General features: G+C 34.6%; 1 protein-coding gene across 1 annotated transcript in view; it reads right to left on the bottom strand.

Annotated features, from left to right (window-relative positions):
- Positions 1 to 15,701, bottom strand: part of CNTNAP2 (contactin associated protein 2) — an 850,526-nt gene that overhangs the window by 46,330 nt on the left and 788,495 nt on the right. Inside the window, exons 19-20 of the mRNA XM_087917173.1 lie at positions 1,471 to 1,716; positions 667 to 800 (exon numbers count right to left, since the gene is read on the bottom strand). Of these exons, the coding sequence (XP_087773299.1) occupies positions 667 to 800; positions 1,471 to 1,716 (380 nt within the window). The remainder of the gene's footprint in view (positions 1 to 666; positions 801 to 1,470; positions 1,717 to 15,701) is intronic.

Below are 15,701 nucleotides of genomic sequence, written 5' to 3'. Positions count from 1 at the left end.
ATTTGAAATTCAGTACTATGGTAGTGCCATGCACATTATGATTTTGTATCACAGCCATATACTTCTAGGAAAGGTGGGATTTAAATCTAACAAATAATTGAATAGTAAATATAATATTTCTTTTAAATAAAATCTGACAAGGGTCACAGTTGGAATAATCACATTTAGCTTTCAGAAAACATGAAACAGGCTAGGAAGGAGTGGGGCTAATCATATAAAATAAAGCAAAATGAAACAATTGCTCTTAAGTTTTACATAAATTTCATTGTCAAATATTAAGGCTTTTTAAAAACAATGTACATAATGGTAAAAATCAAAATTTTAACTGGACTTTTCCAAGACTTGTAGAATAAATAAACCACATCTTTCATCCCTTCTTTGATAATCAATTGAACTATGATATGCTTATAAACACAAGCCAAATTCTTTCTTGCATGAAAAAAATGATAGGAAATAAGTACTAATAATCTATTATCAATGTTCTTTATCCTCTATTTCAAAGATGGAATAAATGTTTCATATATAATTGATTCATCAATTGCTTAAGGTTTATTTACATTTGTCTCCATTTAGACTGTAAATTTGCTTTTTCCTAGGATATTTAATACTCAGCAGTGATGTTATTATTCAACTTCATCCCTTATAAAGTCATTGATATGTATTTACCTGGAAAACAATGTCTTTTCCTACCCGTGTGATATTCACACTGTGTGGCTGTCCATTTGACACATTCCTGTGATCTACATTGATGTTGTATGGTTCTTTAGCACCTCCAAGTTTGTATCGAACCTGTAAATTTCCTACAGAATGAAGTAATAAATAATTAATTTTTATTTAATTCTTAGATTATTTCATTAGAATCTTACTTTTAAATTTTATATTCTTCATCATTATAGAATATTAAGTAAAGTTAACCTAAACCATGCTGAACTTAACATGGTAATTTCATCCATGCAGGGTTTTTCGGCTGCCTTATGGGAATGGTAATCCCACATGCCACTTGTACCATCGTGCCTACCCGTCCCTGTCCTATTGTCCCCATTTATTCGTACCTATTTCCTGTATTCTTACTCATGTTTATACTTATATCTATTATCTTGTAAGTGATTGGCAAATTAAATAAATAAAATAAAATAAAATAAAACCTTTCTAGAATTTTTCAATATTGCTGAAAGGTTGTCTTGCTTCTGATTAGCAGGGCCAATCCTTCTTAGCTTCTGAAATCATGCAAGATTGGCATTGCACTGTCACCTACTGATTGTTATAATGAGTTGAAATCCAAGATATATTTTATATCCCACAGAGACAATGGTGTAATTCAGCAATAAACAAAGGGTAACTATGTGTCTCTCCTAGGTGCTTCTGTCCTATATACAAACATGTTCTCAAATATCAGTTTTAAGTAGCATCATTTTTTTTGTAGTATGCTAGATAGGTAAAATATGCAGGAAAAAAGGACAAATAACTTACCAGTTGGATTCACTAAGACTGCCATGTAGTCCTGAGAATAAGAACTGATGTAGAGCAGGATACAAGGAGCTTTGCTAGTGCTGAAGCTAAAACTGATTTCTTCTTTATTGAGACTGAGGTCTGACACAAAGTTCTCTGATTCTTTGGAACTCAAGAGAGTTCTGCTCCCTGAATCCTTCGCATTATTTCCCACAGATGAAAAATTATACCGGAGCCACATTCCTTCTTCAAAAAAAGCTCCAACATCTGGTGGAAGAAGAAACATAGAATATTAAGTAAAATGACATATTCTGATAAGTATATGACAGCTGCTGCTTTTAAAAACATGGGCAAATGTGATTCACAGCTTCATACATTATATTACAATAGATTGGTATATTTCTCTTTTCTTTCATCATAAACCATTTTACTTGCAGATTATATCCTGGTTTAATATGATGGTGAGTAAACAGACATTTAAAAAATGTCCCCAATTTGTTAAAAGTAAATTAGCATCTCCATGTTTTATGAGGCTGGGTTATAATGTTGAATGGCTTTCAATTTGTACATTTTAAAATTTATCTACAATACATGCATAACACAAATATATAAAATTAGCTGTGGCCTCTAGTCTTCATTTGCTATGTTTTAGTAAGGTTGAAAAGGGTAATGTTAAAATGCAAAGGTAAATGCTAAGCAGAGGTAGGATTCTACTGGTTTGGACTGGTTTGAGTGAACTGGGTGCTAAAGTTACATCTGGTTCACCAAACCAGTATTTCAACTGACCAGCTGGTCCTACCCACGCCGCCCCTCACAGCCCATTTTCAATGGAGGTAAGTGCAGGGTCCACGACAAGGCTCTGGGAAGGGAAAAAATGGGCCTTCCGAAAGTCCAGAAATGGGCCTGTTTCCTGCTTCCAGATGGCCTCCAGAGCCCAGGGGAGGCTGTTTTTACCCTCTCAGAAGCTCAAGGGAGTCCTCTGGACCCTTGGGAGGGCAAAAAACTACCCTCCTGGGAAAACCAGAAGTTGCAAAATGCACCTGTTTCTGGCTTCAATGAGCCTCCAGAGCCCCGGGGGACAGTGGTGGGATTAAATTTTTTAAAAATACCAGTTCTGTGGGTGTGACTTGGTGCATGTTGCAGGGGAAGGATATTGTAAAATCTCCATTCCCTCCCAACCCCACTAACCTGCTTTCTAGCTCCATTCTCCTGTGCACGGCAACAAAAGAAGACCCAGCCCATCAGCTGGAACTCGGGAGGCAGAGAATAAATGGGCCAGTTCTCCAGAACTGGTCAGAACCTGCTGAATACCACCTTTCCCAGGGGAGTCTGGAGGCCCATCAGAATCTGGAAACAGGAAATTCCAGTAGGCCACACCCACCATGGCTATGCCCACCCAGCAACCGGGCAGCAAACCGGTTGCTGGGATTTTGAATCCCATCCTCGATGCTAAGTAAAGGTATTGTAAAAGGAGCAGTATACACATTTTAAGGAGACTTCTTCAGAATTCTATCATTTCAGGAAAAAAAAATGTTAGAGGTATCTCTAATGAGGTCTGGTAAAACAAGCAGGGTTATTTTCAAAGCTCTCTATGGTGAATTTAAACTATCTTCCTACAGCAGAAACAATAAAATTTGTTCAAACTATTCAAGAAATTAGAGAGAGAGAGAGACAAAGAGACAGAGACATGGAGAGGGAGAGAAGGAGAGAGATACATAAGTGGCAAAAAAGAGATTTGGGTAGTAAGTCTGGCACCTGATTTCACTGGAAAAATCTGATCCCTTATTCTAGACTTTTGGAGAGTGTAAGAATGTGAAAAAAGTGATTCTATATAGATGGAGCATATAACCTTGACAAAGATTCTGCAAATACTCCTGTGGTTTGCAGGCCTGAGCTACAGAATTGTGGTCTAGATTTCTGGATTCAAGATTCAAAAAACAACAAAACGGCAGAAAAACGAACAAAAAAAGATAGAAGAAATAATTTGCAAACAGATCTTGTAAATCTACTAAGTTCAACCAGTGCTGAATTCAAGAGCACCACTCTAATACACAAAAGATGTAGAAGAAATAATTGAGGTTTATTTTGTATCCTGAACATCCTTCTCTCCTTTCTGGAACTTATTGCTTAAAGAAAATACAATTAGTTCTCAACTTATGATCACAACAAAGCCCAAAATTTCTGTTGCTAAGTGAGACAGTTGTTAAGTGAGTTTTGCCTCATTGTACGATCTTTCATGCCACAGTTGTTAAGTGAATCACTGTAGTTTTTAAGTTAGTAACATGGTTGTTAAATGAATCTGGTTGTCAGAAGGTCACAAAAAGCGATCACATGATTCCAAGACATTGCAACTGTCATCAGTATGAGTCAGTTGCCAAGCATCTGAATTTTGATGATGTGACTTTGGAGAATTTATAATAGTCACGTGTGTGAAAAACAGTCACTTTTTTCAATGACTTTGTCATTAAACAAACTGTTGTAAGTCTAGGACTATTTGCAGTTAAGCTACTACTCTCCTGGATCTTCTACATGTATATGTTTGTGTATGTGTGTGTGTGAGAGAGAGATAGATAGATAGAGAGAAAGCATAAAAGCAAGGGTGTGGAGATAGGAAAAAAACCCTATCTGTGAAGTTTTTGAAGAATTTGATTTCCTCCTTTTGGTTACACTGTTTAGTTGCATTCTCTTTTTTAAATAAACTTTATTGCTTTTATCAATTAAAACAAAACAAACAACATCTATTAATATAAGCCTAAATTTAGCAATGAAAAGGAAAAGAATATTAGCGAAATTAATTAAACAGAACACGGATATAGTATGCTTACAGGAGACCCTCATTAGAAACTCAGATGAAAAATACATTGAATGTCCTAAGCTAGGGAAATTATTTACTGCACCTGCAGACTCAGGGAAAAAGAAAATATTATGTTAAAGATAATATGAATGCAGATTTAATTCTGACAGATCCCGATGGAAGAATTCTGGTTATACAAGTCTGGATCAATCTAAAGCCAACCTTAGTAGTCCCCATCGAAAACCAAAAGGAATTTTTAAAAAATCTACATGAAAAAATAGCAAAATTAATAAAAAGAAATATCAGCATTATAGAGGACTTTAATGCCATAGTAGACCAACAAAAAGACCATAGTAATGTGGGTGGGGGGGAGGGGGAGAAGAAGAGAGAATTACCAAAAACATGTTTAGAAATTATGGCTGAATTAAATCTGATAGATATTTGGAGGAAGCTAAACCCAGATAAAAAACAATTCACGTTCTGTTCAAATCCACATCAACTGTGGACATGGATTGATATGGCTTGGATGAATGGAGAATTAGCAAATGAAATAGAAGAGATAGAAATTCTACCAAACATGTGGGCAGACCACAAACCCCTTCAGATAATTTGGAAGGGTAGAAAAAAGACAAGGAGAAGGTGGATCTTAAATACCCAATTAGTAAAAAATAAAGAATTTATTAAGAGACTCAAGGAAGAACTAAACTACTTTCTGAGTGAAAATAATAATGATACTACCAGGCAGAACTTATGGGATACTATGAAAGCAGTTATAAGGGAGATTACAGTATCATATACCGCAAAAAGAAATAAAGAAAAATATGCCCAACAAAATAAATTACAACAAAGAATTAAGGAATTAGAAACCCAACTACAAAATAAACGAAAAAATGTTAGTTTGCAAAATCAGATGATAGTAACTAAGCACAAACTTAATCTAATAAAACAAGAGGAAATGATTAAAAATTTGAATATAACTAGACAGACATACTTTGAACAGGCCAGGATCTGTACAAAAAGGAGGAGGTGGATGAGGATTTGATAAGGGATTAACTTGGAGAAGTAAAGGATAGGGTAATTGAGGAGGAAATGAAAGACTCTTTAACTAAAGATATAACGTGGACTCAATTGAAATTAGCAATAGGAACCCAGAAAAATAATAAAACCCCAGGTCCAGATGGTATCCCAGGGGAACTCTATAAAATAATAGAAGAACAAATAAGACCCTTAATGGTGGAAATATACAATGAGGTACTGGTTGCAGCCAAAATGCTGGACTCATGGAGGGAGGACTGATTTCGTTGATCCCGAAGGATGATACAGATGCCGACTGATACAAAACTATAGGCCAATTTCCTTGTTAAATGCCGATTATAAAATATTTGCCACCATTATAGCAAATAGACTAAAAAGAATTTTGAGTGAATATATCCATAAGGATCAAAATGGATTTCTCCCTAACAGGCAAATTAGGAATAATTTAAGAATTGTATTAGATATTCTGGAATATTACAAAGCCCACTTGGAGAAACAAATAACCCTTGTATTCCTGGATGCCCAGAAGGCATTTCATAATTTAAATTGGCAAGTTTTGACCCAACAAATTTATAATATGAATTTAGGCACTAAATTTGAAAATATTATAACTACAATTTATTCCACACAAAAGTCGAATATTATGGTAAATAGGGAATATACCCAGACATTAAAAATAGAGAAAGGAGTCAGGGTGCCCCCATCACCTCTGATCTTCATACTATCTCTGGAAATATTACTAAGACAAATTAGACAAAACCCAGAAATAAAAGGATTGAAAATCAAGAAAAAAGAATATAAACTACAGTCATTTGCAGATGACATGATTTTTTTCATTGAAGATTCAATAGAGGAGGACAAGAACTAATTAATGAGTTAGAATGATTTAGAACAGTCGCAGGACTTAAAATTAATAGAAAGAAAATAAAATTAATAACTAAAAATTTAACAGAAAAGCAGATATTAGAGTTAGAAAAGTGACAAGGGACTAAAACAAAGAAAATAAAATATTTAGGTATATGGCTGATGGCACACTGTAAGACATTAATGGAGAACAACTATAATAAACTATTACAACAGGTAAAAAAAGATGTAGAATTATGGGTTAAGCTGCAACTCTTGGGGAGGATTGCTGCTATTAAAATGACTATCTTGCCAAAATTTATATATCTATTTTAGACAATACTGATTAGAATACAGAAAAATTATTTTGTAGAACTGAACAGGACTATTGCAAAATTTATCTGGCAGGGCAAAAAACCTAGAATAAATCTACAAGCGTTACAAGATATGAAAAGCAGAAGTGGTATGGGTCTCCCGAATTGGGAACTATACCATAGCACAGCATCTTTGGTATGGTTGAAAGAATGGGTAAATTTATCTAATAAAAGAATATTAGTATTAGAAGACCATGACCTACAGCGGGGCTGGCATGCCTTCCTATGGGTTATGGGGACTACTAAACAGAAATATTTTCGTAGACATCTAATCAGAGCTTCCCTACTGTCTAATTGGATTAAATCTATATAAAGATTCCGATTTGGATATCAACAATGGAAGCGATGATTCATCCCAATAATTTGGACATGAATAAGATGATAAAATATAAAGATTTGTTAGATATACAAGGAAATTTGAAAACATGGCAGGACCTCTAGGAACAAGGGCTACAAATTGATTGGTGGGCTTATCTCCAAGTGCAGAATAGGTATAGACAAGATATGAAAGAATATGGAATTAATGTGAAACTACAACAGTTAAATAAAATTTTACTAGGCCCAGACAAAAAAATATAACTAAATGTTATAATTACTTATTGGATATAGAATTAGAGGAAGAAATAATCAAAAGTAATATGATAGCCTGGAGCCGAAACATTGGTCATAATATTACTCTAACAGAATGAGAGTCTTTGGAACAGGAATAATAAAATTAAAAATTATATAACATATAAGGAAAATAACTATAAAATGTTCTATAGATGGCATCTGCCCCCTTCAAGACTGGCAAAGATGTACCCCAACATGAGTCCGATATGTTGGAACTGCAAAAAAAAAGGACGGTACATACGACCAAATGTGGTGGTCCTGCACAAAATCTCAAAAATACTGGCTGAGAATTAAAAAATGGTTGGAAGAAATTATGAATGAACAAATTGAACTAACTTATTAGGGATATTTAGGGAAAAATATGCAAAAAATGTTAAATACATAATACTACATATACTGACTGCAGGCAGATTGGCCTATGTTCAATGTTGGAAACAGCCCTACACTCCACCAGAGGAATTGACAATTCAAAAGATAATGAGTTGTGCAGAAATGGGTAAATTAACCCCAGCCTAAAATATTTATTTATTTTATTTTATTTATTTTATTTGATTTGTCAATTGCTTACAAGATAATAGGTATAAGTAAAAACATAGTTATGAATACATGGATACACATAAGAAAATAAAATAAACAATAGGACAGGGATGGTAGGCACGTTGGTGCACTTATGCATGCCCCCTACAGACCTCTTAGGAAAGGGGTGAGGTCAATAGTAGACAGTCTAAAGATTCAAGTTTTTGGGGTTTGGGTATTTTATTTTCTGATTTTTTTTGCAAATATGTAAGACAGAGCATTATTTGTTGAGATTTGAAGTTGCTATTTGTTTGACCATTCTGATACATAGTCGAGGTCTTTTCGAAGGGTAGCAGTATTGTCTCTGGTGTTGAATAGCTTTACATCATCAGCGAAGAGGACACAGTTGCTCTTAATATGATCACAGAGGTCATTTATGTAGAGTATGAAGAGAGTTGGTCCTAGAACACTGCCTTGGGGGACACCACTGTTGACAGTGATAAAGAATCATCAGAGTATTACATGATTTGGGATTATTGGTATAAATGGATTGAGCGAATACAGACTATATAGTAAACAGTAAAGGAAGACAAGCAGAATTGTAGTGAATATATATTCGCATAAGATATCAATTGTAAATATTGCACACAATAATGTTACAAATAGGAAACCACAATCTGTCATTGTTGAAACCTTTTAATTTTTTCTTCTATGTTGTTTAGTTGCATTCTTAACTGAATGCACTCAATGTTTCATTTTCAACAAATTCAGTAAGGCTTAATTGTTATCATTGTTATATATCAACTAAAGAATTCTTCTGGATCAAATTATGGGGAAAGGGCTAAGGAAATAATCCAAGTGAAATAAAAATTTATTTCAACTGGAAATAAATATTTATTTTTCTGTTTGGGGTCCAAAAACTGCAAAAACTGCAAAATCTTTAGATCATCTGTCTGTCTGTCTATCTATCTATCTATCTATCTATCTATCTATCTATCTATCTATCTATCTATCTATCTATCTATCATTATCTTGATAAAATGTATTAGCTGCCCATTTTACCATAATGCAGGAATTTGGGGCAAAGTATCTCCCAAAAAAAGATTTCCTAAAAAGAAAAATTTCAAGGTATGAAGTTGAGGGCTAAGAGAAAAGCATCTCCTAAAAAGTAGCCTGAGAAGTTAACACTCCTTGTGGGGAAAAAACAACCTTTCTTTTGTTAAGCACTCCTATCCCAGTAGAAAAACATAGTCATGGAAACAGAAACATACACTACTGTGATTTGTAAAATATATTCCATGCATGTATTCCATGGAAGACTCAAACTACACATGTACCAAAAGTAAACTAGTTGAATTACTGGAAGAAAAAGTAAACCATCTAGAGGACATTCTAACCCAGAGGTGGTATTCAGCATGTTCTGACCAGTTCTGGAGAACCAGTAATAGAAATTTCGAGTAGTTCAGAGAACCAGCAAATACCACCTCTGACTGGATATTTTACAGTAACCTTTTCCTGCCATGCCCACCAAGCCACGCCTACAGAACTGGTAATAAAAAAAATTGAATCCCACCACTGCTCTAACCATTCTGAAACTACAAAATGAGAAACTCCAAACTGAGCAAGAAGGCTATATCCAAATTGAACATAACAAGCAATAAATAACTTCTAAAAGATATGAACCTTTAGAGGAAAACAGATGGAAATTTGTAAAAAAAAAACCAGCAACCAAAAACAATGCCCTGCTGCTGTCTAATCCAGTCTGCTCCAGTGCAGCTCTACTGGAATTGAGCAATCAATTCATAGCAAGACAGCATTCAGACACCTAGAAAAGAGATACCATCGAACACACCTAGTGCATCATCAACTGCTCCTATGAGAGAAAGTAAAGAAGCCCAAACTTTCCTAGGAAAAAAAGGTGAGTGTTAATGATAGGAGATTCCGTTCTCAGGGGAACAGAACTAGCAGTCTGCAGGCCGAATATTCAATACAGGGAAGTATGTTGTCTTCCTGGAATGAAAATCAAAAATGTAGCTGAAAGTCTTACTAACATAACCAAGCCCACAGATTACTACCCCTTTCTCCTCCATGAAGGGATGAATGACATGGTATGACAACGGAGCTAAAAACAATATCAAGGGATTAGAAACAGCTAGGTGAGAAAGTTAAGAAGCACAAGTACGTTTTCATGTGTACAGTATTTCCAATGATAGGTCAACATCTAATGACAGAATAGAGGATTTTAGAAATGAACCATTGGTTCAGCGATTGCATCTTCCAAGAGAACTTTGGATTCCTAGGCCATGATCTGCACTACTTCTCTGAAGGATTTCTGGCAAGGGATGGGCTGTACCTCACAAGAACTGGGAAGAATATTTTTGGAAAATATCAACTTATCAGCTCAACTTAATAGCAAAGCTTTAAATTCAAAATGAGGGTGAGGGTGAGGGTAATCAATTTTTAGAATCACTAGAACAATCTTTAGGATCTTTGGGATTTAATTCCAAATACAAATCCCAAGACAGCCAGTCAAACAACAAGGTAGAGAGAGACGGGAAAGATAGAAAGCTGTAAAGTAGAAGATATAGTAGAAGAAAACATACCCAAGATCATCCATAAAGGACTCAAATGCCTAATGCTCAAAGTTAAGAAACAAACTGTATGAACTTGAAATACTAGTATTTGAGGGCAGCTGTGATACAGTTGCAGTTACTGAAACTTGGTGTGATGTAACTCATGAATGGAATGTACTTATGGAAGGACATGAAAGAATAGCATTGCTATAGACATATCTACAGGCCAATTAATAAATGTATGTAAGAAATACACCACAGTAATAATGAGATTTTAATTATCCTGACATCAACTGGAATACAAACTATGCATCAAGTAGGAGATCAAAAAGATTCCCAACCAACCTAGTTGACAACTTCATCATCCAAAAGGTAAAGGAGCAAAGTAGAAGACCTAATTCTTACTAACAGAGAAGAAATTATAAATGGAGCTGAAGTTGCAGGAACTTTGTAGGACAGTGATCATATCATATTAGACTTCAATATAATGCAAACACAAGTAATAGAACATAATCCAACAAGTGTCTTAAAAAGAGCTGATTTTAACAAACTCAGAGAGAGCCTAAGAAAGATTCCATAGAATCTTTGGAATCTTAAAGGGGAAAACAAGAAAACTGAAAAATATTAACATAAAAGCCCAGTGCAGCACAACACCACTGGAAAAAAATCCAAAAAGAAACCAGCAAGCTTGCACAAAGATCTCCCCAATAAACTGAATGACAAAAAGGGATAAGTATAAAATATGGAAAGAGGGACATATAATAAAGACAGAATACCATCATACAGCCCAAATCTGCAAAGATAGAGTCAGGAAGGCTAAGGTTCAGAATGAACCAAAACTTGCAACAAATATCAAAGATAATAAAAAAGTTTAAAAAAAAACAATTGGCCCACTAAAGAGACAAGACAGCAAGGAAATAATGGGCAGTAGAGAGAAAGTAGAGCTGCTTAATCCATTCTTTGCATCAGTCTAGGCAAAAAGAAATTATAGCTCAGTCAATCAATTACACAATAATAAAAGAGAGACGAGAAATAAAAATTAAAATAAGTAAGAAAATGGTAAGAAAACACCTATTTGAACTTGATGAGTTCAAATCATTGGGATGGATTATATCCCAGAATTCTGAAGAAGCTGGCAGAGGTTATCTGAGAACCATTGTGCCATACTTTTTTTTAAAGATCCTGGAATACTGGGGACCTTTTCCAGTACCTGAGGACTGGAAAAAGGCTGATGTGGTTTCCATCTTCAAAAAAGGAAACTACAGACCCATCAGCCTGACATCAATACCTGGGATAATCCTGGAAAAGATAATAAAAAAACAGTTCTGTGAACATGTAGAAGCAAAGAAAGTTATAATTAGAAGCTAGCATGGCTTTGTCAAAAAGATATCATGCCAAGCAATGATTTCTTACTTCATTCTTTTACAAAGTGACTAAATTAATGGACAAGGAAATGCTGTAGGCATAGAATACTTAGATTTCAGTCAGGGATTTGACAAGTAGACCACAATCTACTCCTTGGCAAGGTAAAAAAATATATGGGATAGACAGCATCACCACCAAATGGGTTGTAAGTGGCTAACAAACTACTTAACGAGTAGTCTTTCCAACTCTATTCTGATTTGATTGATTGATTCATTGGTATTAAATCGACATGGAGGAAGTTAGCAGTAGGGTACCATAAGATTTCCATCTTTGGCTCAGTATTCTTCAATATCTTCATAAATGATTAAGATGAGGAAACAGAAGGGGATATTATTAAATTTGCAGATGACAGGAATAGCCAGCATCCCAGAAGATAAGTTAAGAATCCAAAAGGATCTTGACAGACTTGAACAATGGGCTCTATCCAACAAAATGAAATTTAATGTAGAGAAAAACAAGGTTTCACACCTAGACAGGAGAAACCAAAAGTACAAATACAGATTAAGTGAAACCTGGCTCAGAAACAGTAATTTTGAGAGGGATATTGGAATCCTAGTGGAGTATCACTAAAATATGAGTCAACAATGTGTGGCAGCAACTGAAAAAGCTAATGCAATTCTTGGTTGTCTAACAGAGGCACAGAGTCAAGATCACATGAAGCATTGGTACCGCATTATACAATCTTAATAAGACCACATCTGGAATACTGCATCCAGTTTTGGTCACCAGATTACAAAAAAAAAGATATTGAGATTTTAGAAAAAGTGCAGAGAAGATCAACTAAGATGATTAAGGGCTTGGAGACTAAAATGTATGAGAACAGTTGCAGGAATTGGACATGGCTAGTCTACAAAAAAGAAGGATTAGAGGTGACTTGATAGCAAGATTCCTGTATTTGAGGGGCTGCCATAAAGAAGAGAGCATCAACTTATTTTCCACAGCACTAGAAGGCAAGACTAGAAACAATGAATGGTAACAAATCAAGGAGAGAATAATCTAGAATTAAGGAGAAACTTCTAACTGTGAGAACATTTAACCAGTGGAACAGCTTGCTTTCAGAAGTTGTGGGAACTTCATCACTGGATGTTTTTAAGAACAGACTGGACAGCTGCTTGTCTGAAATGGTATAGGGTCTCCTGCTTGACCAGGGGGTTGCATTAGAAGATTCCCAAGGTCCCTTCCTATTTTGTAACTAACTATATACAATGTATATACTGGCGTACTCAATTTCTCCTCAATCAAGGGCTCCACTGATAGATTAATATGGCTTAAATTGAGCCAGTTTTTCAATGAGATAATTTAAATCAATACCATTTTCCATAACTGAGTATTTTTTGTAGTCTGTTATTTAGTGCTTTTCAGTCCAATCCAATTTTCAGAAACATATTGTCAAAACTTACAGCAAGCTTGACTATCCTAGGAACAGGTTTCTAGACATGCTGTTCCCTTTTAAAGTAAAACATTGAAGGAATTGAAGATTTTAAAAATGAGATCAACTTTTTATGCCTAATGTTTTGTGCTGATATAAGTGGTATCCTCATAATATAAAAGCTTTAAACACAGGAAATCTGAATAAACCATTCTATAAATATAAATATAAAGGGGGGCATGCATAAGCGCATCAACATGCCTACATCTCTGTCCTATTGTTTCTTTTATTTTTATTTTTTATTTTTCTTATATGTATCCATGTATTCATAACTATGTTTTTACTTATACCTATTATTTTGTAAGCAATTGACAAAAATAAAAATAAATAAATAAATAAAGAAAGAAAGAAAGAAAGAAAGAAAGAAAGAAAGGTCTATGAAGTATTACAAATATGTTTGTACAATTTGATGTGTATAAATATCTGAATCTGCCTAGAACATGGGTGTCAAACTTGCAACATCACATTGCTGTCATGTGACATTTCATAATGTTTTTTTCCCTTCTTGGAGCTGGGGTGGGCATGACCTGCATGTGATGAATCCAGCCTGTGTACCACCAGTTTGACATCCCTGGCCTAGAATGTAGTTCAACCAATCTGTTAAACTGCAGTTGGGAAATAGATCTGTTCCAAGAATCAGCATAGGGCAAAGACTGGCATCTGTTTACCAATCTGAGTATAATATGCAACATATTTATACCCATTTGGAAAACTGACTCCAGCTAAGGCTCTTCTCTGAAATATGTATGTTAGTTATATGAAGGAATGGGTGTTACACATTGTGTAACATGATTAACACTGACAAATTGAAGCAGTATTATTGTACACAAATATCTTAGTCACTCTGTGGAAAGAAAAGTTAATCAGTTTTTATTTGGCTTTATAGCTTCCACTGGCTTTGAACAGAAAAAGAATCTTTGCAGGCTTGGGTTATTTGCTGATATTCTGACTTAGTTATGTGCCTCTCTTTCCACTTTTTATACTTATCCCTTTTGTTTTTCAGTTGATCAGACAGTTCTTTGTGCAGCTATGCTGGTATCTTTGAGCTAGACTGGGTTTTTATAACCACACTTTTCAAAGTTTTCCAAGTTTTTGCGGTTGTTTTTCTCCTGAGATTTCTTATTCATTGAATCCTTCTCAAACTGTCTAGATTTATTAAAATAAATTCAAATCATATTCAAAGAATCCTAGGTAAAATCAAAATGATAAATCTGGCTAATTTAATTACTATTCATCAATATAAATTCTAGGCTTTCTACACCTATTCTAAATCCATTGCAGACAGAAAGGCTGGAAAAGAATCCTATTGTTTGCATATCTTCAGGCAACCTAGTTCCTCTCCTTTCTTTTGACACTTATCCCAGTTTTATAAATACTGAGGATAATAGAAAGCTATTATTCTCAGTATTAGAGTTTCAAATCTCTTTAGAGACAATTTGGCCAATAGGAAAAACAATATTTAGTGGCTGAACCTACCTTCCTACTGATCTTTGGTTCAATAATAGATACACTAATTAAAATGATGATGATGATGATGATGATGATGATGATGATGATGATGATGATAAAGACATACAAACACACACACAGAGTGATGATGGATTTCATCAATTCAGGCTGCTCAGCATGAGTCAATTTTGTTCTATCAGTTCAGAGAGGTAAATGATTAATGACTAGTTTCCAAGTTGCTTTGGGGGAATTGGTCTTAATGTTAAATGTATTACAAGGCTAGTAATGCCATGTGTATGCGCAAGATATCAATTTAGTGGTGCTAATTAAGACAGCAGCAGGATACCTAACTGCTACACTGCAGAATGCAGCCCAAGAGCATAATTCCAGAGTTTGCCTATGTGCTTGTCTTAAGTGTCTGGGAATGTTTTCATTTTCATTTAGATCTGAGGATTTCATGTGAGGATTCTGCCTTCCTTTGATGCTCAGCAGACACCAAAAGATTTGAGCAAATCTGAACTCTTATTGGAAGAAAGAGTCCACAGTTTAACATTTACTATATTCTTTAAAAAAATTTTTTTATTAACATACACAAAAAAGAAACATTTAAAACAGTGAATGTGGTGTAATCATCCTGACACACCTAGTTGTCTTACATAGCTAATTCATATGGTGAATAATACATATTTACATACTATATACATAATATACTATATATACATCAACATCAATCATTTTAATAACCCTAATCTATCATTTTAACATCCTTATCTTATTTTCATTTACATTTTGAGTCCTTCCTTTTTCCAACCAATGGTAAAACTTTTCCCATACTTTATGATATTCAGATTCATCTTTATTTTTTAGTTCTTGCATCAATTTTTCCATTTCTGTGCATGTCCGTATCTTTTAATTATCTCTATTTCATTTGGAATTTCCTTAAGTTTCCATTTTGGGGCATAAACTAGTCTTGCAACTGTAATTACATGTATTATTAGATATATCATATCTTTATAATATCTCTCTATATTAATTCCCAATAAGAAAAAATCCTGAAGGCGGTTTTAGTGGTGGTCAGAAATGGCCACCACAAAGGAGAACTCGACCAGAAAAGAATGTGCAGGAGGAAGATAAGAAGTGAAAGTTTTGGCTGACTGGGTTAAATTGTAAAAGCAACACCTAAGGTACCCTGGAATTTAAAC

The sequence above is a fragment of the Pseudonaja textilis genome, chromosome Z, assembly GCF_049901715.1.
Source record: "Pseudonaja textilis isolate UNSWEBS1 chromosome Z, rPseTex1.2, whole genome shotgun sequence".
Taxonomy (NCBI): domain Eukaryota; kingdom Metazoa; phylum Chordata; class Lepidosauria; order Squamata; family Elapidae; genus Pseudonaja; species Pseudonaja textilis.
This window is presented reverse-complemented; position numbering and strand designations above follow the sequence as displayed.